Raw genomic sequence first — 27,252 nt, 5'->3', positions numbered from 1 at the left:
TTTATGGGTTGAAAATTGAATGTAAAAAAGTCATATGCAATACGTTACAAATTAAATGTATACCCAAAATCACACTATAGGAAATAGTTTTAACCCATGCAGTACCATGATACCCTACTAGACACTTCTAATGAGAACCCAATGGTGTTGAATGGGTTAAAAGTAAATGTTAAATCAAACTTGCCCACTTGTCCATTTTCAGGGTCTTCAAAACACCCTTGGAACTAATTTTATAAAAATGACAAATCTTATACAATTGGCCCTAAAATGCACATGGTGCTTGCTAAAAGTAGAAACACAGCAGAAACTAGAACTAGAAAAATACAAGGTATAGGCAGCACTCCAGTGAGGATTGACTAGAAATATAAGGAATAGGTGCAAGAGAACAGTAGAGTGACGTTAAACCCTTCTCAACAAATTACAGACAAACACAAAGATTCCCAGCACACAAAAAGATGAATACTAGATACAGGGTACTGTATATGCCAAAAAAGAACAATTGTATTATGAACTAAGACGTGCTACATACTGTACAACTCTGTGGTCAGGTAGAGGAGATAAAAATGATATAAAAGCTAGAAGGTGAAGCCTGTGGGGGAAGGGAGGGGAATGACACAGGAATGGTAGGGAAAGGAAAAAACCACAAGGGGAAAGAAATGTGTGGTGAGCCGAGGGGAGCAACGTTTCGGGGCAGAGGGGCCCTTTTGCAAGCCCGTTCCCAAAGGGCCTATAGTACTTCCCTCCAATCCAGTCACACACTCCTCCCTCAATATTTGTTCAGTCGAACAATATGATCCGGTCCAACACGTCTTTATATCTTGAAGCCCATAAAAATGCAGAAATAAAAACGGGATAAAAACACAAACCCGCCGGCACCAATAAATTAACTTTAGCCTAACACATGGGTCATACAGTATGGCCTTCCCTCCTATAACCTTCCTTGTCCCTTTTAATGAGCAATCCTCAATGTTGAAGTAATTAAGACCTTAATGACCTTTAGGAAACAGGATCCATATATACAATCTTATTTCTTTAATCTACCTTTTTTGTGGAAAAACAACTCTTATACTGTACATTGTCTGCCATACCAACATAATGCAGCCTTGATATTCATTGTGGAAATTGATTGGGTTCCTCCACTTTTACATGCAGGGCATAGAGACACTAAATGATTGCTGAGGAAATGTATTCTGGACTTTATAAGTTAAATAATGTTACTTTCAAAGGCTTAAAGCAGCATTTAAAGACTTGCAAGCATTACCGTGTTGGTTATTATTACTGGTGCAGGCAGTCCTCTGTTATCCAACGGAATCTGTTCTGGAAGCAGAGTTGGATAGTGAAACCATTGTAAAGTGAGTCCCATGTTAATCTGTGGTGGGAAGCGTCGGATAACGCATTCAAGTGTTGGAAAACGGCCCATAGGGTTGCATTGTGAGGCGTTGGATATGCCATTCTTTGTAAAGTGAAACGTTGGATAGCGAGGACTACCTGTATAAGGTATCCATACCTTTTTTGTGTGGATATGCGTCCAAAACAAAAATCCATATTTGATCACTATAGCAACAGAACTGCCAAGGTTGGTGCCCACTCTGGAGTGTGATAAGGGGCCTCACGTGTGAGATTTGCATGAGATGACTCCTTCCCCTCCGTGGCAGGCGGGGACAGGGGTCTGTCACATGCAGGGTTCGGGTTATGAGTGGGTGAGGTTATGACATGGGGAGGGCACCACATTATGTGTAAGGTTGCAGTCTGTAATGATGTTTGAGGGGCAGAGTTAGGACTCTGTCTCCGGTCTCCTGGCAGCGGGAGATGCACCTCATTTTATCACAGGAATATTTTCCCCCCCATTACCTGGTGCTGACGGTGTATGCAGCAAGGTACATGGAATAGAGCAGGCCCAGTGAGTCCCTGATCCATGAAGCGTACAATCTCTAATTTTAACACCGGAGGCACAGGGAGATTGAATGACTTGCCCAAGGTCACCTTGAGAGCTTGCACTAGGATTCTATCAGGGTTACCGCTTCACAGTGAGCTACTCCAGCTCCTATCCTATACAAATGTGACTATACGTTGTGTTCTGATCAGTCCTACTTCCTGCGTGCTTGGTGCCTGATCAATATCGATCTTTGGAGAAGATTTCCCATACATTTGCGTTTTCCTGCATTTTCATATTGACACTGGAATGTGCCCTTGTGTTGAATAACAGTTTGGAAATTCTAATCACAAAATAGCAACATTTTAGAACGGATTGGTGCTTTAAGCTGCGTATATTCCGGCATGTAAAAAGGCCACATACCAGTGTGTATTACCTATTTTTACAGACCTATTATAAAAACCTTGAGGTTTCAGTTCCTGGCCTGCATGTTTGATTATTTCAACGGTGAGGAGGAATTGGACCGTTTCTAAGGATTATCCTAAGTAATGTCTGAGAACTCTCTACTTTAGATCCCCTCTGGCACAGGGTCTGCTTGGCATGATGGTACACAGTGAGCAGAAGAATAAAGAGAAACAATTCTAGGTATACTAGTATCAGCATTATCCTAGTTCTAGATACAATGTGGTAGAATTTTACAGAGCACACACACACACACACACACACACACACACACACACACACACACACACACACACACACACACACACACACACACACACACACACTTCTACCATAGACACACACACACACACACACACACACACACTTCTACCATAGCCCTTGGCAAATGCACGCTTTTAATTGAGTTCAAATCTGACTATATTAAGAGTTAATTATTAAATTCTAATCGCTACTCTTCACTTTATATGAGGTGCAACTTACAGAGACTTTCTTCTCTTAAAATCATCATTTCTTGTTTGTAGGTTGCCTGAAATTGATTCTGCGCTGCAGGTTGTATCTGACATTGTAAATCAGTTAGCCACTCAAAAGACCAGCATTGTAGAGGAAATTCATACAACTTTTGATGATCTACAGAAAACACTGAATGTGCGAAAGAGCGTTTTACTCATGGAACTGGAAGTGAACTATGGTCTTAAACATAAAGTAAGTAGTCATTTATTTTAGATGTTTCTTTCTGATTTAGTATATGGAAAACTACCTTTGTTGTCATATTTCACTAATAAAGCCCTATGAAATGTTTTATTTGTAACACTGTGCACAATCATTTTGTCATCTTAAGTGCAACAGGACTTTATCTATATCTAGCAAATGGAAATACTACTGTATGCTCATTCGCATGTCTTAGAGCAGCGGTGCGCAAACTGTGGGGCGCGACCCCCTGGGTGGGCGCGAGACTGCCGACGGGGGGGCGCGGGGTTTACAGAGGCCCTGCGCGCTTCCCGAAGGCACTTAAATTAAGTGCAGGGGGAGCTGCAGGGCCTCTGTAAACCTAACTTACCGTGGCTCCGGCGGCTTCCTCCCTGCGTCGCCATGGCAACGCGGCATCAAAATGATGCCGCGAGATCATGTGACGTCACGTTGCTGTGGCAACGTGACGTCATTACGCTGGAGTGCGGGTAAGTTGGGGTTGGGGGGGGGGGTGCGGGAGTGAGGGGACAGCCGGCAGGGGGGCGCAGAGAAAAAAGTTTGCGCCCCCTGTCTTAGAGAGGTCTGCAACCCCGCCTTTCACCATTATCGCACCGCATACAGTGCTTCCACTGCAGCAAGGGATTCTGGGAAATTACATGCCAATGAGCACACAGTGCCACCTATTGCTTCAAATCCATTTTTGACATGGACCCCTATAAGCTTAAGCTTGCTGCCATGCACAGCTTTTCAGCACAGTCTGGGTTAAGATGCATAGCCAGTAAACCTACCCACAGACAGCTGTTTCAACCTTTTGGGTAGATATCTATATAATCTATCAGTTTTTATACTGTTGTAATTATTGTAAGCCATATACTGTATTTTGTTGACAGGTTCTTCAAACGCAGCTGGACACATTAATTGAAGGGCAGGACAGCATTAAAAGTTGCAGCACCTTTACTGCACAGGCACTTAACCATGGAACTGAAACGGAGGTCTTGTTGGTGAAGAAGCAGATGAGTGACAAGCTGAGCGAGCTGGCTGATCAAGATTTCCCTTTGCAGCCCCACGAAAACGACCAGCTGGACTTCATTGTGGAAACCGATGGGCTGAAGAAGTCGATTCACAACCTCGGGACGATCCTAACCACTAATGCTGTGGCCTCGGAAACAGTGGCCACCGGTGAAGGGCTGAGGCAGAGTGTGATTGGGCAGCCAATGTCAGTCACAATAACAACAAAAGACAAAGACGGAGAGCTTTGCAAGTCTGGAAGTGCTTACATTTCGGCCGAGCTGTTCACACCTGACGGCAGTGTTACCGATGGCGAAATACTGGACAATAAAAATGGCACTTACGAGTTTTTGTATACCATTCCAAAGGAAGGCGACTTCACTCTGTCCCTGAGACTTTATGATCAGCATATAAAGGGAAGTCCCTTTAAATTGAAAGTAGTTAAATCTGCAGATGTGTCGCCTACTACTGAAGGAGTTAAGAGGCGAGTAAAGTCTCCGGGAAGCGGACATGTCAAGCAGAAGGCTGTGAAGAGGCCGGCTAGTATGTACAGCACAGGAAAGAGGAAAGAAAACCCCATAGAGGATGATTTGATCTTCAGAGTTGGTTAGTAATACTTCCTTTAATGTCTACGGGCTTTATAGCATGTACAGGTTTTTCAGCATGTGCAGTGTCAGTCATACAATTACTTGTAGTGACCATTAAAGGCGTTGGATCTGAATTTGGAATACATTGATGTAACGCTTTTAACCGTGAATTGATGGTTTTTCATAAATTATTCCTTTTGAGATAGTACACCTACATTTTAATAACAATAATACCATGGAATTTATAATGGTGGTTTATAAACAAAGCTACAGTATTGCAAGATTTTCCAAACGTCTCATAAAGATGGTTCATTTTTAATGTTGGTTTTCTTCTATTTCATACATGTAAGGCAGTGTTTCCCAACTCCAGTCCTCGGGGAACCTCGTCAGGTCTTAAGGATATCCCTGCTCCAGCACAGGTGGGTCAATCAGCGGCTCAGTCATTTTGACTGAGCCAACTGTGCTGGAGCAGGGATATCCTTAAGACCTGACCTGTTTGGGTTCCCTGAGGACTGGAGTTGGGAAACACTGATGTAGGGTAACCTGCAATTGTACAAAGTCCCTCTAATATATACTGTATTTACCATACATGATTAGAGCAAGTCTGACACTATCTATACCAGTTTTCTCTAGTGTCAGGTTTTTTTTAAATGTAGGTTTTAGATTCAATATTTTCATCACTGATGCTATTGATTGATAATGCATTATTTTAAACATCACTGACGGATAATTGCTCTGCCAGCAAAGTATGGAAATCTGAGCATTGCTTTTTATTTAAAAAAAAAAAAAAAACACCTTAATTTTTTTTTTTATAGTATTTGCCATAGAACATGTACAAATATTTAATTACGGAAATGTATTGGCTTACATCAGATTACACCAAAGTACATTGGGAGAAAGGCAGTAATGTTACGGTGACCAGACGTCTCCGGTTTTTAAGCGACCGTCCCAGCAGTTTTTTTTAAATGTCCCGGCTATGCAGAGCGGCGCAGGGGCGACAGCGCACCGTGTTACTGGTATTACTTCATGGTTTATAAAGGGGACTTATGTGGCCATCCAATAGGGTGCCACAACTGATTTGGCAGTCATTTTGTTTCCCCAGAGGGACATTAAACCCCGGAAAGGGCTCAGTGGACCCTTGTGGAACATTAAACCCATAATTTGGCTTTGACTTATGGTGCTTTTTTTTATTTTATCGTTTTTTGTTTGCATTGTTAATTTTTTGTACTATTATTCATTATTTATTCATCAATATTGTGTAGTTTAGCTATTGTTCCATCATGCCGTTCTAATGCGATCTTGTATTTGTTTTCACTAGGATATATAATGTCGATTTGTTCACATCTTTACCTTTTAATTTGCGATGTTTTTTTGAGACCATTTCTAGTTGTTATCTTCTGTTTTTCCATTTTATTCTGTGGCATGCATGTCCTTGCTGGCCCCAAAATTATACGTATCAGGAGAGCTGCTCCGCACAGATTAGTTCAATGGGTTTTGGTTGGGACGGGTTACTAAGAATAAGGTGCACCTGTCCCTAGGGTCTCCTTAGACGGGGTTCTGATTTTATGAAATAATACAATGTTAACAGTTTCCTCTCTCATTATAAGTACAGCAGGCTCTCTGAGCTCCTACTTAACTTTTTTTTGGTGTTGCAATGTTTGTGACATGTAATGTCCTCATCCAGGTCATGTGTTCACTGCTCAAGCAGTCATAGAGTGCTGACCCTCACCCCGACATCACAAATAGATGGGGGTGGCACGTCTTACTCTTCTGTAAAGGTGATGCTTCAAATGGATAATTTACTTTTAAAAGAGTGTAAGCTTTCAGGCCACCCAACTCCCTGCTTCAGGCAAACTTTTACTCCATGTGCCTGAAAAATGTACCTAAATGGTTCTAAAAGCTTGCACTCTTGAAGTATCCGTTTGCCAGTATTAGTTTTCCTTTTTTTCTTTTGTACTACAAAGGCCTTTTGTTTTGTCTTCTGTCCCAATGACAGAAGGTATGCAGCTATACAGTATATATTCGATAAAATCGTGAGAGGGGTCAAAAGAAGGCCAATGTAGGAGTGGTGGATATGCTGGGGTCATAGGATGCCTGCACATTTTCTCAAAGAACTGTGACTGGTGAAATATCACCATGTAATAGACCCTATACTCCCCTGAAAAAGATCTGTTTCTGTGTTATGAAATGTAATGCTGAAGTTCAGAATAAAAGTGTGAACCTATTTCTGTGGTGGTCTGTACTTAGAAACCATACATGGAAATTCACGATCGGTCGATGTGTGTAAAAAAAAAAAAACCAGCAAACATACAAGCATGTTCTGGCAGTGTCAAGGGATATCAGCAATTGCTTGTTTTTTATTGGGGATATTTTAATTGTGGCGTATGCAAATGAGTAGTTATACCAAATGTACTCATTCACATGCTAATTACTCAAGTCCAATGCCCAGCGATATCAAACAAAAGCCTCCCAAAATACCGCCAAATTGTATCATCTACCCCAGGCTAGTGCCCGGAACCAGGGCCCTGAAGGCATTACTTTGCAATGCAACGATAGCCCCTCTGCCAACAAGGGGTTAAATCCCTTTGCTGCCAGGTGGTGCTGTAATGATTGTGATTACAGTTCCTTAGGTAGCAATGATGTCTATTCGCATGCCGTCTTTTGGAGACCACGAATGTTATGGTGACTATCCCCCATTGTCACTGCAATCTGCATGCAAATAAGATCTGTATCATTATTATTGTGCATATTTATTTGTGAATTGGATCTTAGATTGGTGAAAATATTTAGTGTTAATATTCTTTCATAATTGGTTTAGGCCATGGTAAGTGGTGGCTTATTTTCCTGGTAGACGGGGACTGGTTGCCGGCTAATCCTTTATTAATGGCAGCAGGATTGCTTGTTTAAGATTTTACTGCTGCCATGACCAATTTATTTGCTTAAACCCATTTTAGGTACCAAAGGAAGAAATAAAGGTGAATTTACAAATCTCCAGGGAGTAGCTGCCTCAACGAATGGAAAAATATTAATAGCGGATAGTAACAACCAATGTGTTCAGGTAGGTACATTTATTTTACAAGTTCTATACATCATCTTGTTTCATGGAGTCGTTCTATTTTACTGTCTCCACCAGTGGTACTCAGGCCTGACGTGGCGTGGGACAGTAGCATTGCTTATTTGTGAGTTGAACTATACGAAGACTATGTATGCACATTTTTGGACACTTTACAGCCTCCATCCTTTATGTTGATTCAGTTCAGGGAGGAGGAACATCTATTTGTAGGTCAAATGTATGTCCTATCACAGATCCTAACACTACTGTACCTGCAAACGTTCTCTTTACCTCTCTGATGGGTGAGGAAGTCTTAATAGACTGGTCATTGACAGCTGCATCACATAACCTGCTATTTAAAAGTGGTCTCGGTGAGCTCAAAACCTGGGAGGAGGGGTCACCTTGGTTTACCTTTTGCGTGGTTGCAGGCTTAAAACTACTTTGGCCAAATCATTTGGTTAAATGACCCTTGCTTATGAGAAGTAGTTAACTTCTGATGGACTCTGGAGTCCAATCCTATAGATGCGATGAGCTTTTATGGTTGTTCATTTTGGTGTAGATAGAATAAAAAGGTCGTAATTGTTTCCATTGTTTTTGACAAATGGTCGTAAGATGGGCTGTAAAAGTCAGGACATTGGTTTTTTAGTGAAGATACAGCGATGCTCCCACAGCAGTAATTGGACCCATTGCAGCCTACGTATGCCCTCGCATAGCTGTAACTTCACTGACCGCAAAGGCTGGGATAGCTGGAACTGCCTGGCCATGGATCATTTTATTAGTGCGCCTGCTTTACAAATCTGATTTAAATTGGTTTTCAGAGAAAAATGAACAGGTGAAATGAAGTTTGAATATATTTGCTCGGAGGGAGTTTGATTGTAGATTTTTTTTTAAGCGCTGTTAACCCCTTTGCTGCCAGATGAGACTGCCATGTATTGCCTAGCAAGGAATTACTGGTCCTCCTAGAAGGAGAATAGGACAATGCTGCGGTAGGAATGTCCTTGGATAATTCATTAATTAAATAAATGTGTGTGTATGTTTTACACTTTGCTTTTGTATGCCAGATATTTTCCAACGATGGACAGTTCAAAAGTCGCTTTGGCATTCGAGGGAGGTCGCCCGGCCAGCTCCAGCGCCCCACAGGGGTAGCGGTGCATCCGAGCGGTGACATCATTATTGCAGATTACGACAACAAGTGGGTGAGCGTCTTCTCATCGGATGGAAAATTTAAGGTAAGAATGTGTAGACTATTCTGCGAATAAGCTCTGTGCTGCGTATGTGACATGTTGCATGGAAGTCCATAATGCCATCCTTATAACGTACAACCTATCTCACCCTCAAACCTTAATGGGATCAGCTACCGGGCTGGACCATACCCTAACCTGAGGATTACTCTATCCCACAATGAGCAGCCACTTTACCTCTATGTTTCAACATTGCCCCTCATTTCCTTTTAGCTTTCAGTAGCAGGGCCCTCTGTATCTGTGCATGTTGGTCCTTATTTATATGGAACTCTGTTTTTGCAATTTACTGCTCTGTAACCCCATATTAGTGAAGGGTAACTAACGAACAACTAAATACTTTAATAAACTCTAAAACAACCTAAGTAAGGCTTAGACTCTCTCTAGGAGGCCCAAGAAACTTACAAGGGGGTCTCCGAGTTTGGACACATAAAGGAAGGACATATGTATATTTACAAAAAAACCTTCTGTGTTAAAGGCCGATTAGTGTTTTTACCATATTTACCTAATCTCTACCCTGATTAGACGGTATCGTGGGGTGTTAGGGGCAGTGGCACTCAAAAGCTTAAAACGAATTCTGATTATATTTCTATCTCTGGTACTTTATTAGTAGAGATGTGCGAAGCTTTCCGAAATGTCACCTATATAAAAATGCTTATTGCTGTGCATAAAAAATCCTATTTAACTTCTTAAATATGCCATTGATGCTGGCCATGTGCATTAGTGGAAAATGAGTTGCTTAGCTTGCACTCCAGTACTCGCTGTACTAGAACTAATAGAGGTGGGACACCAAATGTTGTCGGGGCTCTAATCCTGCAGTAGATCCTGTGTTAGTGAATGAATCCAGAAGTATGAAGGCAGTGGGCACTCCTAAATAGATTAAAAAGATTCCTTTATTGGAGTCTTAATCTATTTTTGAGTGCCCGCTGCCTTCATACTTCTCGATCCATGTGCATTAGTACCAGATTAATGAAATGATGCTAAATCAAAAGCACCTCTCAGCCCATTCACTACGCCTTGTGGCTTGACACCACTTGGTAATTGTGACACTTGACCTTTAACCAGTGTTGCTAAGCTGTGCATTGCAGGCCTCATTGTTAGCATTTTGTTTTATAGTGTTTTTTTTTTCTTCTTTCCCCCCCCCCCCCCAAAGACAAAAATTGGATCTGGGAAGCTCATGGGACCCAAAGGGGTTTCGGTTGATCGCAATGGACACATCATCGTTGTGGATAACAAAGCCTGTTGTGTGTTCATCTTCCAGCCAAATGGGAAAATAGTAACTAGGTTTGGTACCCGAGGAAATGGGGACAAGCAGTTTGCAGGTACACTTGATGGTAATATGTAGACCACCTTTGTTGCCTATTGTATTTTTGTTTGCATGGTATATACCAGGGGTAGGCAACCTGCGGCTCTTTCAGCACCTACATGCGGCTCCCTCCGTCGGCAGGTTGCTGCTCCCCAGCTGCTGCGCCTCTCCCTCTCTGTGCTGCACCGCGGTGAGTGTGGGGGGGCATGGCTCTCGGTGGTCAGGCCTCTTGTTGCCGCCAGGCGTCTCCCCAGGTGTTGGCCTGCCTCCTACACTGTCCCACTCCGGGCCTCTCTGTAACGATGAGCATGAGGCCCAGCGTGGGACAGTGCAGGAGTTAATGTTGATGCTTATACAGTATATACCTATTGGTGTGTGTACTGTATATGTATGGGTTTGTGGGGGTGTAATATTCATGCGTGTGTTGCAGCTCTGACTATTTTGGACACAAATTATTTTTTTAGAAAATGGTTCTTCTTCCTTAAAAGGGTGAAGACCCCCGATATATACAATTGTTCAGCATGTTTGATATAATTCGTGCACTTGTCCTTTTCACCTCCTAAAGTGGATTGTACAATTACAAATTAAATGGATTACATAGCATGCCAGTACATTTATTCATTGAACACGCACCACTTTTAATGTTCTATGATATTGGTAGCAATCCATTCAGAAAAAGTGAGCAGTTTTTTGTTCTATGTACTGTATATTGTAAGCTGCGCTGTAACTTACTTTTACTAACCAGGTTGAATAATTGCAAAAAAAACACCATCAATTTGTGTAATAACCTAAAAATACATATGCCATATGTTTTGCATCTGCAGTTTGACTTCACTCACTATACAGTAATTTCTACACTTAATATAAATATTATCCCTTCTAGTATCGCCACTGTTCCCATGGTTTTAGTACTCCCTTTAAATAACAAAGGTGGCGTAGAACCATTTTGTACAGTAAATATAGGCTATAGTCATTGATAAAAACCAAGTCGTAGGGGGGTGGCTTAACCGGCATAGTGGGCATACATGTAACCATATAGTTAATGTGATCCACTCTGGTACTGCTTTGTGAAGCCCTATGCTTCTAATAGCGCTTGAGATGTGACGTGTGAGCATTGTAATAATGACGGGGAGTTTTATTACGGCTGCTTTTCTCTCTTTTTTTTTTTTTACACTTACCAAATTTTGGAAATATCTGCAGTATTATATACTCTGTTAGGGGTGCAGCCACGATAAGGTATAGTGAAGAACGCACCTATGAGCTCTTCCTACAAACGTAACATCTGGAGAGAGGATTTGTAGTCTAAATTCATACGTACAAGCTATAACCGTGTTTTTCTTTATCCATTTATAATGTAGGTTTAAAAGCTGCAGGATTTTTAGCTGTATTACATGGTTAACTGTTTCATGACCTTGCTCTCACAATACACCTTGATAAATGGCATTGCTGCTATTATTGGTAAATTTAAAATAAACTAACAATCCTTATATTGTGTTCTTTTGTTTTAGGTCCTCACTTTGCTGCTGTTAACAGCAACAATGAAATAATTGTGACTGACTTCCATAACCATTCAGTCAAGGTATTGTAACTTGGTAAAACTGCTGTATATCTAAAGCAGGGGTGGCCAACGCCAGTCCTCAGGGGCCACCAACAGGTCAGGGTTTCAGGATACCCTGGCTTCAGCACAGGTGGCTCATCATTATCACGGAGCCACTGATTGAGCCGCCAGTGCTGAAGCTAGGATATCCTGAAACCCTGACCTGTTTTGTTGGCCCTTGAGGACTGGTGTTGCTGATCTAAAGGTTACATTCTGACACTGCCACTTCAGATAACTGGCTATACCTTTAACCCTTTGGGTCCCCAAGGACATTGCTGCTATGTCATGGGGTCTGGCACTCCAGGTGCCCCATGAAGATGTAGCTACGTCATTGATTTTGTAGTGGAGATGATGTTCTGCACTCCCATGGATATGTGCGATTGTACTGGAAGAGGACTCCAACTGTTCCGGTGACGGAGCGATTGTGAGCGCCGGAGGGGCAGTGACACTCGTGTTGCCGCTGCTACGGCACTCAAAAGGTTAAAACTATTCTGGTTACATTCCCCTCTCTCTGGTACTTATTCGTAGAGAGATGCAAAACTTCCCGAAATGCATTAGCTGGGTTTTTTTTTGCACGATTCCTGGTGGACCAGTCAACCAAACTTTTAAGGGTTAAATGTTTCTCAGAAATCACACATTTCCATCATAAATGTGCCATTTCAAAATGTAGATAAAAAATGCGCAGGGGAAGAAATGGTGAGTGGTTAAAGGGAGCAGGGGCATTTAATCTGCCAGGTAGATAAGAAGGCATAGGAAATGGGTAAGAGAGCTTCCTCGGTGACTGTGTAGAATATAGGCCTGGGAACTTGGGGTTGAAGAACTTAAGCAGGGAATCGATCCCTAGCTGCTAAAACTTTTAAGACAGTGGCTAATATATATATATATATATATATATATATATATATATTTATATATTTAATATTTATTTTTTCCAGGTATTTAACCAAGATGGGGAATTCATATTGAAGTTTGGCTCAAATGGAGAAGGGAATGGACAGTTTAATGCCCCAACTGGAGTGGCTGTGGATTCCAATGGAAATATTATTGTAGCTGATTGGGGAAACAGTAGAATGCAGGTAAGAAGGCAGTGCACTTTACTTATAAAAACAGAGCGTGAATAAGGTGATTTTACAAAAAAAAAAAAAAAGGTTAGGGAATGCACAATTAACAAAACAAAACAAAAAACAACACTAGTAAGAAAAGACATTACTGGGTGCTTCCGGAGAAACAAGCTGCCACTTATCGACGTTACTTCTGTGGTAGTGTGGAAATTGAGCCTGAGAATTGGATTGTGGTATGGGGTCTGAGACACATTATGATATACTAAGACTTCTCTGGTCACAAAAGGGTTAATCAGTTTGTGAACGGTTTGTAAGGAATGTATGAGGAGGTCGGGGAGCATGAGATCGTGATGTAGACTCTAGACCAAAAGAGAAGGGTTACGGTTAGAAACTCTCAGGGTCATATGCAACTAACAAGACTACAGTTGTAGAAATAGTGGGTGAAAAGCTCATTTGTTTAGCTTGGCATAATAAGTGTTTTTCATTATCCTTATGTAGCACTGCTTCTCCCCCCCCCCCTTTCTGGGAGATATGCCCCTGCTACAGGTGTCTGCTTGTGCAACTACCTGTTGGTGGCCAAGAGATGCTGAGTTTCTGTGATGTTGTGGGGAAACAGGAGAGGCTTTAGGTGTAAGATGCTCAGCTCCTCTGTAGTGCAAGTGCCTCCATCCACCGCAGGCTTCAGCTTTACTGGAGACAGTCCCCATGGTGAAACCAGTCTTTCATCCAACACCCCTTTCTCCCCTCCCCCCCCCCCCCCCCCCGATGGCCTGTAGACTCCGGCAAGGGGTATATTAAAACAGAAACTTCTTTGTTGCATCCACTGCAGACAGTATGGTATACAGTTCTCTTTGCACAGGTTCCAAACCTGTAGATGGTACCTAGACCAGTACTGGGGCTTGAGGCCTGGCAAGCTGCTATGTACTCCTCGTCAGCCCCCTGATGGGGCTGGGGGCAATGTCTCAATCCCAAGTAGGAGAGATCCAAACTGACTAACTTTTGGAGCTGCCCCTTCCTTAGTGCAGAAGGGGAGGGCACCAGGTCTGCACCCAGGATTGGGTAATACACAGGCCAAGTCCCACCTCAACTCCTGCCATTCAAGGAAGCTGCATGAGGAGGGGTAAACCCAAGATGGGTGCCTGGCACAGCCTGCAGCTACCAGGACTTAAATGATGGGGGTTGGGGAGGGGGGCACAGAAGGATAGCCAGAACTAGCCATGGCTACACTTTGTATAGGCATTACATTAGTTTAGCTGTATAAAAATGGTGCAATATAGCCAGTGATTTTGATATATGCAAATAGTTTTGTGCTTTTAGTATTCAGACCAAGCCTGTGAGATTTTTGCCACTTTGGTCTCCATGTAATTGGTTGTAATAAATCATTATTTTATTCTACTAATTTTTGGACAATCAGTATTTTTGATTTTCTACTACCACAGTTTTGGCGTCACGAACAGGAGCAAAATAATCTCAAGGCACTCCAAGGGTTGTGATATGAGTGTATAGTATTTATTTCTCACATCCAACCTTTCGGTCTTAAAGGGTAACTCTGATGAAGGTCAGTGAGGCAGAAACATTGGTCTTTTGGTTATGTGACATAAATACTACACTCTAATATCAATCCAAAGTGGTTGGCTTTGTACTGTGCCTATTCACTAATTGGCTTACCACAGCTGGTACATCTACTACTGATCTATTGATGAGGTTGATGGAAAGGAGTAATTGCTCAGATAACAATATCCCTTGTTTGAATTTCAAGGACAAGATGAGGGTTTTGCTGCACTTTGAAACCAAAAAGTGATATTGTTTGTAAGAACATGATATCCACTGCTATAGACTGACGTCGAATTTCACAAGTTGGACACTTCACATGTTTAATTTCACACCAAAAAAATGAAGACAGAGAAATTAAAGTCAGCCACAACTTATTTTTCTTAAAGATGAGTAGTTTTACATTTTGATATTTCCTGTCGTATTTTAGGTTTTTGATGGCAGTGGGTCATTTTTGTCCTACATCAACACTTCTGCCGACCCACTCTACGGGCCTCAGGGACTGGCCCTGACATCGGATGGCCACGTTGTTGTAGCAGACTCTGGAAATCATTGCTTCAAAGTGTATCGATACTTACAGTAACTAAAAGGCCACAGCTTTGTGGATGCACTGCACTGGATATGAACCGACTGCACTTCATGCAAGATGGATGGAAGTATCCCCTAAGACACGCTTCATCCGAAGTGATCTCCAAATGACCTTCCTTTATTTAATTCTTAACCAACCATGTTTACGTTTTGGCGATGGCTCCCTGCTCTTTAATATGTTTTATCACTATGGATTTAAAATAAACTCTCTGGCTTAACAGTGGATGGCATCAATGTGCTAGAAGAAACCTTAACACACATGCAAACGACTCCTTGTGCACTTAGATCTAAGACGTCTTAGAATATTTACTCATGGAAGGGGTGTTCCACTATAGAGCTTCCACATATTATAACCTATCGTTGTCCTGCATTATTTCCCCAGCACTGAAGTCTGGATGTCTTCTAAATATTTGTATCCTGGTAGGTATTGCTGTTTAAAAGAAAAAAAAGAAAAGAAAAATTGTCTAAGTATACTTTAGTACATCATAGTAAAGCTGTGTATTCAGTGCAAAATCTTACACACTGTTGTTGTTCTCACATTTGTAACCATTACACCAGATTATACAGCGATATACACATCTATTTATGTTGTGGTATACTGATAGAGGGCGCATGATGCAATACATGAAGTTGTTTCAATTCATGAATTGACCATATATATTTTTTGTTTTTACAAAATGGACAAATATGCCAACTTTCATATGACTCGATTAGAAGATTCGATTAGAAGATAGGTATGGGTAGGCCAATATAATCCCCAGCAACATCTTGCATACTTACTTTCTTCCTTGTGAAAGACATCGTTAAATAGAAATGTAAGTGTCTCCTTTTTAATAGCTTGAAAGCAGAAAGATAACGGGGGGGTTATTTATGAAGCTATGATAGTGCCAATTGACTTAAGTAGGTATTTGTGTGCGATCATGGCCTGATCTGCACTATCCTCGTTTAATAAATAGCCCCTAACGAGTGTGGCCTTGTATGGGAGGAATAGCCATATGTATGTTGTTTTGGACCAATCTTACATGGCAGCCGTACTTGTGAGTAAGTTGGGGTACTAGCTGTGGTACATTCCTTTCCAGATTTTGCGGCACACAAACAAAACTAGGACTAGACCCTTGCACGGGGATAACTAGGGAAAAGCTTTACATTTATGGACATTTTCTTCCAATTACACCCCTTGCATCACATTGCTGCTAGGCGAGATACAAATGATGACCAGAGGGGGAAAAAAAAATAAGCATTGTTTTTGAATGGATGTCTTCCGACTGTAAAATTTGAGCATAAAACAGAGGCAGATTTATCAAAGCAAAAGCCCCAGTTTTAAAGGCAGGAGGTTTTGATAAATCCACCCAACAGATTTTGGAGGAAAAAACTTGCGAAACTTTTGAAATTGCGCCTTAAGTCTTTACAATTTCACATTTGATCAATAAACTGCAAAATCATTTCTGCCATGAAAGCAACTGTTTTGTACATTACACATATATCACGTATTTCTAAATGTTTTTGTGGAGTATTAAAGAATAGAATGTTGCTCTAGGACAGTGGTTTCAACCCTGTTTTGGTTATAATTATATTGTGAAATTTTTCGCAACATGTATGTATGGATGTATGTGTTTTTACTTTCAACACCCTCTTGTCAACTTCTGGCTGGGTCTAAGTTGCGGGTCCCCTTCGCCGCCGGGTAGGTCTCTGACAAGCAACTTGTACAGCACCCATTTGGGATGAAAACGGAACCCCAGATGAAAAACACTGATCTAGGAGTTGTGATTCAATTTGCTAGTTTTTGTTGTTGTTATATGTGCATTTGATTTGGTGCTTCATACATTAGAGTTGTCAAACCTTAATTCGCCCCCCCCCTCCCACAAATCCATTCATAACTCAAACCCTCTGTGCTGGTCCATCCTGCAGCATCTGCCTGCTCCAGCACCAAAGGGTTTAAAACATATTGTAAAAGCAAATTTACAGATAGTAGAGGACTGACTAGGTTTATGGTGAACCAACGTAACACAGATCTGTGCATGAGATTGATCGTACTAATGACTATTTTAAAATGAGCAAGTTAGATCATAATACGGCTGAAATGAATTTTTCATTTTATTCAGTGTCAATTTTCAGGCGATTTTAGAAGGGTAGCAATGAGGGATCCTGTGAAGTACACAAGTCAAGTACCCCAACAACACACCTACAAAGTGCAGTCTGCTAGTTGTGTGCAGTGTTGAATTTGGCAAATTCCCAGAGACAATTGTAACACACCTGGGAGCCAGGCCAATGATCCTAAATCGTGCAGACCACTTTTGTAATACATCGCAACTTGCACTGAACAGGAGAAAAGTTAGTATAAAACAAACTGTGGTAGCTGCATGACAAAAAAAAAAACCATATGTAATCCATTTAGCTATTTTTAATGTATAATAATCCATCCCAAAAAACTTACAAATATTTGCCACTCAGTTAGCCTAATATTATTGGAATTACTTTTATGGGCTGTTTCTCATAACAACAAAATGTCAGTAGTAACATGGGGTACAGCTGGTTTGTAACTACAAAGTATATTATGCGTAATGTTTGCAGGATCTCCAAAGTTCCACTTTGAGGGAACAGGCCAATCACAAGTTCCCATACGCCAAACCCAGTTTCAATTTACCTCTGCTAATTTGCATTAATTCAGATGTCACGGTTATCTGTGTGCTCCTGCCATGTATGAAGTGCTTGCATGGTAATGTGGTGTGAGAACATGAACAATTATTGGCATGCAGTGTTCAACAAAAAATTCTGACCAATGTATAAGGAGAGTCTTGTTCTTGGAGTACTGTATATGGGACATTGAATGCTGATATACAAGCTCTCTACTGTAAGGTTTTCTAACTAAGTAAAAATCACACACGGCTGAAAGGCCCCCCCCTCCCCCCTTTTTCCCCCTTTTTCCCCCCTTCTATTTAATGCGCAGAAAACACTACAATCCAATAACTCGTTTTATAAATGATCTTTAACATGTTGCATAAAGCCTGCTTGACCTTGACCTTGTGTTTCTAGTACAAAAGTGGGGTTTCTTTGTTATATATTTTGGCTGAAAAAGACCAGTCCTACATTTGAAATCTTGACCACCTTTCAGAACCTGAACATCCCCTGCGTGTTCTGGGTCAGTCATAGGGACAAACGCCAACTCTAAAAAGCTAGTATACTCTTCCCGTTTATAGCTCACCTGCAGAGCTTTTAGCCAAAATATGTACGGTAACAAACACCAGTTTAAAAAGGAAATACCAGAGCATTAAGTTAGCAGGTCTCCCCAATACGACTCCTTTAACATTTTGGGGTCCATGTGATGCCCCTTTTTCATCATATTTTTAAATTTTATTTATAAAGGCCCAAATTACTGCGGTAGAGTCTTCAAATGGCAACTTATGCTGTTAATATTCTCCACCTCCCCTCCATCAGGCAGCACAGAAGAACTGTTTTCCATGCAAAATACAAAAAGCATCTTGCTGGGGAAAAAAAGTCTTATGAGAAAATTTAGATAAGGTTCTTGGAGGTTTATCTAGCGGCCATATTCATTTAGGGTTATGGCTTGCGTTTAAAAATAAAATACTGTTTAAAATATCAGAGCAAGGCATAAACTAGAGAAGTGATAACAATATTGTGACAATCTTTCAAAAAAAGAAACCTGCCCTTATAATGATAATATATTGAAGGCTTGTCAAATACAGTTTACAAATAAATAATTGATGGTAATGTTTTGCAGGCTTTAATATGCGCCAGTGTGACCAATCCCACCATTATCAGCTGAAACCTCCTACTGATGACAATGGGGGTTTTAGGCTGAAAGCCATGGGATTGGTTGCTTCAGAGCATACTGAAAGAAGCCCTTACAGAGATGTACAGTATTGAAAAAAAAAGCCCTTAAAGATGTGTGTTGGAATTATCTTTTGCTACTAATTTATGATCACAGCTCAGCCGCCCTCTTACTATGTACAGTGGATGTACCAAACTGTTTTCCAACAAACCAGTCTGTGGTGACCTAATTGGTTCATAGACAGAGGATGAGACACGCACTCAATATCAATGGTAATAGAGGTGGGGTACTTAGCTGCCGGTGCGCTGGTCCTGGGGAGCTCCTGTAGTCCCAAATGTTCCAGTACAAAGAAGAAGAAGCAGGCATTTTACTTTATGGCATATTAAACCTCCTTTTGAGTAAGACCGTGTGCCTGCTTCTTCTTCTTTGACCTAATTGGTTCACCATTCCTTAGGCCACTAAAAGATTGAAGAAGACTTGTTCGTTGTCTGGTTGAGGAGAGGTGGAATTTATGCATGTTTTGCGTAATACATTTTAATTAATATTTTGGTATTAAGATATTGGGCATCTTTTTCAGACTATTGTGTGGCATACCAGGCTCTATATACTGACATGTTAAGATAATGCACTTGCAGTGTATGTGCTGCTTTTACTGAGCGAGTGCAAATTGATGATCATCCACTTTCTCTCAGTACTCGGTAAACTAACCCCATTTAGTAAAGTAGCATACGTTACCCAAAATATTTGGATTGATTTGTGGTGATATTCTTTATTTATAGACACATTTATTATAAATAGTGTGAATGTAACAGAGTTTGTTACTCTTAATATTTTTAACAACATTTATTCCACCCATTGTTTTCCAAAGAAAGTATAATGATCATACTGCTGCAGTAGCATTGGGCATGTTATAGGTATGCCTGTAGTGTCTAAACACAAACCAGCAATAAATCCATAGCATGTTCGAAGTATCAGCAAGATGACATACAAAACAGAAGTTCTACCTTCTACTAATCACAACCTTCTTAATCATACATTACTGCATTTGCTTGGCAGAGTATCTGTGTGTACCATGTGTGATGTGCTGTTCCACTTTCCTATTGGTAGACCTTGGACTGGCCTTATGTGACAAGCGTGTGTGAAAGTTGTGAGGAGCTTAACCTAGCAATTATCTGCAGAATTCAGTGATTTTCCTCTGTGTGCATTCGAGACAAGCATCGTACTAATCACAATCCTGAAAGGGCACAGAGGGGAGTTTCCCGTAAAGTGCACAAAGCACTTTCTGTAGGACAGAAGTCGAAGTGTGATGGAACAGTTGCATCATCCTTTTTTTTTTTTTTTTTTTTTTATCTACATACCTAAACTTTTAAGATCCTATACAAATTAAGATTTGGAAGGGACTACATTAAAGTGGTCATTTATATATATTTTTGTTCTTAGAATGTAAATGTGCCATAAAGCTAAAATGCTGTCAAAAGTGCTCTATTACCAAGTTTAGAAGGAGTCTAGAATTCTTTTAGGAAACCAAATGTAGTTAGACTGTATGGACCTTTGATCGCTGCCCTTGGGCAATCTGCACCAATCACCAAAATCACTCCAAGAGCCAGGAAAGTACTGACACGTTGTTTTGTGTGTTGTAATTTATATTTTCTTGTTGGAGAAAAGAAATATGTGGAGTAATCCAAGATTAAAAAATCCTTTTCAATAATAATCTAAGCGGAACATAGATTTATCTCATCCACAATATATTCTTTGTAAACACAAGGTGCTCTTGCATTTCTTGTATGAATGCAATAAAAGCACTAATCCATAGGACACAATATTTAACGGGGACAAATGCAGATAGATGGGAACATTTACCAGTTCAAAGTATCTAGTTATTTGACTGTACAAAACTCCAGAGCAAAATGGGACCAACACTTTAAGAACTCAAACACGTGGTGTATGTCAGGGGGGCTCAACTCGAGTCCTCAAACCCCGCCCAACAGGTAGGTTTTCATGATATCCCTGCTTCAGCCCAGGAGGCTCAGAGGCTCAGTCTTCGAATGCATCACCTGTGCTGAAGCAGGGATAATTTGAACGGGGGCTTGAGGACTTAAGTTGAGCACCCCTGGTGTCTGTTATACTATTTCTGTGATTTTGTCCACTCCCATAAGCAGCGCATTGATATGTCACCTGCATGTTGTCCAGCTGTGGAGCGATCCACTGATCTCTTATACAGTACGAACGTACACATCTGGTTGTGTAAAGTGCTTTACGTATTGTGCTTACTTTTACTAGACCTACGCAGATGTCACTAACCCATTTGTTTATTTCGGTCCAACTACCTTGGTTCAGTGTTGCTTACTAACAATAGCAGGCCATTGGGAACCGGAGTTGCATATTGCTTACATATAACACTATATTTGAAATGCGGGTGAAAACTTTAAAAACCCAAACCTCTAGTAGGTGCTCTTTTCCTAATGCAGTGTATAGTCCAAATAATAGTGTCTGCTGTTTAATTTTGTAACCAGCATTGCCCGAGTGCACCTGTTTGGCCAAATTGGACCCACGTGGAAAAGCCAGAGATCGTTACGATGGAAATCGCAATTTCACATTGGCAGCATACTGCATTTGTCGACTCTACGTACAATACAGGGGTTAACAGTTATCCATGTCAATAGGACATATTGATCATGTTGGTTAATTCATAACTTCCTTAAGGCATTCTGGAACTTGCAGTGCTGTTTGATTGTTTTTTTCCCCCCTATAGAGCAAAATGAATAAACCACAGGATTGGATAACTAGTCCTTTCTGACTTTGAGTCCAGCACACTTCTACTTCATGTTTTATATAACAAGACAGCATGTTCATTGTGTAAAAAAAACATGATTGTGCTTAGTTTTTTGGGGAGAGCATCTAATTGTTTGTAAATTGTGCAGTATACACACGTGTTCCATGATATTATGCTAGACTGACCACATTATACCAGGGCTAGTGTTGGGAACTAGCAAAGTCAAATTTGGATTTACACATTAAACTACAATAGATTTCCCCTCTGGCAAGATGGTCATCTACCACATTCATGTGATTTTACGCTTGTATATTACTTTATATAAGGGTTACGAAAAGTCTTGTTCGTATACACACAATGAAAGGGATTGGGTTTGCAAACTTAGTTTATTGGAGAACGGATGTGTTTCTTTACTCATAATAAGATACACTGCAGATTTGAATGTCTGTAAACACACACATTACCACTTCAACTTGTTTTGGGTATGCAACATAGCTGTGAATTTCAGGATTATAATTTCGGTTAATCAGATCTGCAAGGATCTCATGCTGCCATTATAGACTCCAAGTGCCCATTAAAGATGAGTTCACGTTTGAACAAGATTTGTTTTCTTCTTTTGAATAAAAGGCAAATTGTGATGTGCAAATAATTTTCTAAAAATGAAATGTGCGCAGCAACTGTGTGCTGCGTGTGAAAGGTCTTTGTACGATAAACCGAATGTTTTCAGATTGGCTTAGTTATGTGGGTTGAATGTAAATGGTTTTCAAGGATGTTTGTAAACAGCCTTAACCCCCACTGCTTCTGCATCGTCCTAGAAATGTCCATTAGTAGCAGAGTAATATTCCATGTGCGATAAAGTCCCTTTTCATGACCCGCATTGTATCCCTAAACTGCTGAATGTGAATTAACTTATTTTGAATTTTGTTACATTCCATCTTTATAAGCCTGTTTCAGATGTTTGTGTGCAGGTAGACTGAAATAAAGTCTCTCACTTGCTGGAAACTACCCATAAGAATTCTGTGTTTTTTTTTTTTACTTTCTCCTATCCTGTTTAATTCAGATTTTTTTTCTCTTTACAATACGCTATTGAAAAGGCAAGAAGGAATCAGCCTTTGATTTCAGGAGCAGTCCCATATGAGAAAAAACGTAATTGGACAAAAAAAATCAATAGCAGAGGTTCCAAGTCGTTTTATTTATAAACTGTGCACCAGGAAGTAATACATTGTTACCTCTCGTTTTCAAGTATGTCCTGGGCATAGAGTTATGATGACAAATACATGGTTACATTAAGTGAAGGGTTATACATTATATACAAGACATTGCATGCACAGTTAAAAATATATATATATATATATATATATATATAATGTTATAGATGTATGTAACAGACAGACCAGATTAAAATGTGAGACCGCTTTGCTTTTTTGTATTGTAGTGTATGCCTTTATTTATATAGCGCCAAAAGTGTACTCAGCGCTTCACAAAGAATACAGTACAGGGAATTATAATTATACAATAAGTGTAGCAAAATCAGACAATAGGAAAGGAAATCCCTGCCCGAAGAGCTTACAATCTAAGAGGTTTAATGGGAAACTTACAGAGACAGCAGGTGAGGGAGTAAGTGATGTAGATGGCAGTGCTTGGCCACAATGGGTGGTAGGAGTGCCTGAGTGTGGGACATTAGCCATGAGGGCAGGCTATTGGGATACTTGATTTGTGGGGTAAAATTTAAGGAAGGTCAGTGTTAAATGAAAAGGTTAACACCATTTACAGGGGAAGAGGTGGCAGGGAGGCATGAGTGAGATCAGGTGTGTATGTCTAGCTTCAGGCTTAGGGAAGATCCCCAGCAGCAGGAAGGATTAGATAGAGGGTGTAAATAGAGGATTTGTGTGGGTGTTTTTTATTGAGGGGTATAGAAGTTGTTGGGAGAGAGGTGTATAAATAATGGTGCAGTGGGGAGTGGAGATGTTGTAGAGAACAGAAATGCTCACAAAGTAGTTTTGAAAGAACTTAGTTATTTTACTTTGGCAATACTATACCAGTCTGTGTTTCAATTGAGAGAGCAAGATTGCTGCTTTACAAATAAGAGATCTCTTCCAGAAGGAAATCTACGTATTGGGTCAGGCCATTTGCAATACATTGATATGGGGCGGGGACAGGTGGATTGGGACACTGGGCAAATGCTTGGTGCTGCGCTATGCATGACCTTAGAACTTAAGTTGCTGCTCCCTCTGAGTTTTCAGGGGTTGTGTTTGTGCGTTTAGAATTTAATCGCACCAATACAGTCTGGTTATATTCCATGTATAGTCAGGTTATACGCAGCTTAAGTGTGTACATCAACACAGTATGTAACCAGGTTGCACTATACACTGACACAGCGTATGTAACCAAGCCGCACTATACACTGACACAGCGTATGTAACCAGGCCGCACTATACACTGACACAGCGTATGTTACCAGGCCGCACTATACACTGACACAGTGTACAGTATGTGACCAGACAGTACTATACACTGACACAGCGTATGTAACTAGGCCGCACTATACACTGACACAGCGTATGTAACCAGACAGGCCAGACAACAGGGAGGGTCTGCCGGAGTTGGCGTCCCGGGCCCTGTGAGTCAGGGGGCCTGGCCCCCCGGCCCCCCTGCGCAGCTGTGCCCGTTTTAATTTAAAAAAAGAAAGAAAAAAAGTCATTAAAAAAAATTGCTGGCGATCCCCGTGCGCATGCGCAGGGCTGAGGTCTCGGCGCGCATGCGCAGGGAAAGCAGAGTGTCCAGCCTGCTGCCTCTGGGCCCGCTCCCAACGTGGGATGGAGGGGAAGCACCGTGGCGAGCCCGTGCCCGCCAACCCAGCTCCCCCTGCGCTAGCCTCCTGCCCGGGCAGCAGCTGCAGGGATCAGGGGCAGTGGGGGGAAGCGTCTGGCGGGCAAGGAAGCAGCACCCACCCGGTCAAGGTCAGTCACCCAGTCAGTCAGTCTGTCAGTCACCCACCCATACTTATGCAGAGACTGTCTTTGAGGTGGGATCATGTGGCTGGATATCATCCCACACAGAGGAGAAAGTACTGCAGAGGACATCGCTGGATCGCGGATACTTTCTGATCCTTGTCGGCGTGCACGGGTGCTGGAGCGCCCGGCAGGTACCACTACAACAAGTGCACCAACTTTAACACCTTCAATTAGTGGTCCGCGCAGTCACACACTGGGGGTTGGGTGTGGGCATTCAGGGCCTGGGATTCTCAGGACACGGTGTGGGTTACACGGTGGTGGGATACAGCCCTGCGAGGTGCATGAGTAGTTGTACCTATAGTTGATCGAGTATAAGATATAGAGCATAAGGTGTATGTGTGCCAGTAAAGGCCTTTCTATTTTACGGTGTGTGTATTTATTGTTGTGTCCTGTGAGGGGCTCTCCCACTCTGTTGTGATCGCTCTCAGGTGGAGGCGCTGCATCAAAGTTATAAGTATATCGCCCCAGGCTCCCCGTGGGGGAGGCTTAGGCTTCTGCGAGCCAACAGGTTTAAGGGCAGCAACAGTAGCCATCTTGTTTAAGGGGAAACAGGGCTACATTGAAAATATAAAAATAAACAGATTGCATTGTAATGTTTTTTTCCGTATTACAATAAGAAGAAAACAGTTAAGTAAAAGTTGCGCGCTAATTATTTTTTTTCCATGGTAGTTGCGCTATGGTGGGGGGGTGGGGAGGTGTAGGGGCTACTCCTTTCATTTGTCCTGGGCCCCATGATTTCTGTTGGCAGCCCTGTAACCAGACAGCACTATACACTGACACAGCGTATATACTGGCACTATACACTGGCAGAGGGTATATACTCACGGCACTATACACTGACACAGGGTACATACTCACAGCTGTGGGGTGGCAGTGATTGTTCCTACCTTGCTCTCCAGTCAGCACCACGTGAAGCTCTCGGCAGGTTGTACACTCACAGTACCTTGCTTAGGCGCCCACCAGGGGTCGCTAATGTCCGGAGAAGCTCAGTAGACGAGAGTTGCTGGTTAGGGGGCGCTCTGGCTTCTCTCCCATCTCTATGGTCCCCTTGCAGTGGAAGGCCAGGCAGAGCTCACATAATGTTTCTGCTCCTGTGTGTGTCACTGTTCTGATTCCCCGCTGCTCCTGTGTGTGTCACTGTTCTGATTCCCCGCTGCTCCTGTGTGTGTCACTGCTCTGATTCCCTGCTGCTCCTGTGTGTGTCACTGCTCTGATTCTCTGCTGCTCCTGTGTGTGTCACTGCTCTGATTCCCTGCTGCTCCTGTGTGTGTCACTGTTCTGATTCCCCGCTGCTCCTGTGTGTGTCACTGTTCTGATTCCCCGCTGCTCCTGTGTGTGTCACTGTTCTGATTCCCTGCTGCTCCTGTGTGTGTCACTGTTCTGATTCCCTGCTGCTCCTGTGTTTGTCACTGCTCTGATTCCCCGCTGCTCCTGTGTGTGTCACTGTTCTGATTCCCCGCTGCTCCTGTGTGTGTCACTGTTCTGATTCCCTGCTGCTCCTGTGTGTGTCACTGTTCTGATTCCCTGCTGCTCCTGTGTGTGTCACTGTTCTGATTCCCCGCTGCTCCTGTGTGTGTCACTGTTCTGATTCCCTGCTGCTCCTGTGTGTGTCACTGTTCTGATTCCCTGCTGCTCCTGTGTTTGTCACTGCTCTGATTCCCTGCTGTTCCTGCATCCTGCTGATGCCTGGATATTTCCCAGTTAGTGGAAGCACTGATTACAGAAGTGGGTAGCTAGCTCCCTGTGACTGAGCAGCATGGTGAGTTGCATATGTGTATATTAGTTTCATAATGGGAAAGTGTTCTATTAGATTATTCATGGCTATCAAATTGGTAAGAAATGGGGTTTCTTCTCACGTTTCTAAGACACTATGGGGCCTATGCAGAGAGCAGCGCTATTTCGAAATTCGCCATTTTTTGGAGAAAATCGCGCAGAAAGCAGCAGAAAATGGCGAGTTCCGAAAAACGCGCCAATTTTTCTTTTCTATGTGTAAAACTCGCCTCGCGGCTGGCGAGAACCTCAATCTCGCCAGTTTTAAAAATATCCGTAAGCAGAGAGGCGCGAACGGCATCTAGCGGCTGTTCGCGCCAATAAAATGGCGCGATTGTCTCCTTTTTGCCTCGCCAGAAAAAACTGGCAAGAAGCTGCCGCTCGAGGCCATTGCAAAGGGAAAAAAAAGGCGCGAATTTGTTTTTACACGTTTCTGAAGCGCGCATCTCGCCAATTTAAACTCACCACACGCATCCATGTTAAACATAGCAGAATTCGCACTTTTCTGCATATGGAGAATAAAACTCTCCAAAAAAGCTACTTTTTAATAAATTCGCCAATTTTAAAATTCGCTGCTCTCTGCATAGGCCCCTATGTGTGACAGGATTGACACTTAAAGGACTTTCATAGTGTAGTGTGTCTACGTATATCTTTATTTATATAGCACCCACAGTGTACTTGGCCCTTTACAAAAGAGACAAAACAGTACAGTAAAGGGAATTATAATACAATAAGTGCAACAAGTAAGACAATAGGAAAGCCCTGCCCCGGGGATATATATACATACACACACACACACTGGTAAACCCTACAGTCTTGAAAATTGTAAAGCCAGCATTACAACCAACTTCACACTGATGATACCCATTAAGGTTGAAACATGTCTGTGAAT

General features: G+C 41.9%; 2 protein-coding genes and 1 long non-coding RNA gene across 8 annotated transcripts in view; 2 read left to right on the top strand and 1 right to left on the bottom strand.

Annotated features, from left to right (window-relative positions):
* TRIM2 (tripartite motif containing 2) overlaps positions 1–16,457 on the top strand; it is a 173,378-nt gene extending 156,921 nt beyond the window's left edge. For 4 of the 5 annotated variants that reach the window (XM_075613192.1, XM_075613172.1, XM_075613200.1 and 1 more), the window contains exons 5-12: positions 2,860–3,040; positions 3,916–4,639; positions 7,575–7,678; positions 8,734–8,901; positions 10,064–10,244; positions 11,725–11,795; positions 12,749–12,889; positions 14,856–16,457. In XM_075613192.1, the coding sequence (XP_075469307.1) occupies positions 2,860–3,040; positions 3,916–4,639; positions 7,575–7,678; positions 8,734–8,901; positions 10,064–10,244; positions 11,725–11,795; positions 12,749–12,889; positions 14,856–15,008 (1,723 nt within the window). In that variant the 3' untranslated portion in view covers positions 15,009–16,457. The remainder of the gene's footprint in view (positions 1–2,859; positions 3,041–3,915; positions 4,640–7,574; positions 7,679–8,733; positions 8,902–10,063; positions 10,245–11,724; positions 11,796–12,748; positions 12,890–14,855) is intronic. The other variant, XM_075613209.1, reaches the window with a different exon arrangement.
* On the bottom strand, positions 14,874–26,276 carry LOC142502379 (uncharacterized). Its single transcript, XR_012803752.1, has 2 exons — positions 25,478–26,276; positions 14,874–15,443 (listed from the first exon to the last, which is right to left on the bottom strand). It is a non-coding gene; the product is annotated as an uncharacterized LOC142502379 (long non-coding RNA).
* Positions 25,616–27,252, top strand: part of MND1 (meiotic nuclear divisions 1) — an 87,148-nt gene continuing 85,511 nt past the window's right edge. The window contains exon 1 of one of the 2 annotated variants that reach the window (XM_075613233.1): positions 25,616–26,349. In XM_075613233.1, the coding sequence (XP_075469348.1) occupies positions 26,347–26,349 (3 nt within the window). In that variant the 5' untranslated portion in view covers positions 25,616–26,346. The remainder of the gene's footprint in view (positions 26,350–27,252) is intronic. The other variant, XM_075613222.1, reaches the window with a different exon arrangement.

Source organism: Ascaphus truei, chromosome 1 (genome assembly GCF_040206685.1).
Source record: "Ascaphus truei isolate aAscTru1 chromosome 1, aAscTru1.hap1, whole genome shotgun sequence".
Lineage (NCBI taxonomy): Eukaryota > Metazoa > Chordata > Amphibia > Anura > Ascaphidae > Ascaphus > Ascaphus truei.
This window is presented reverse-complemented; position numbering and strand designations above follow the sequence as displayed.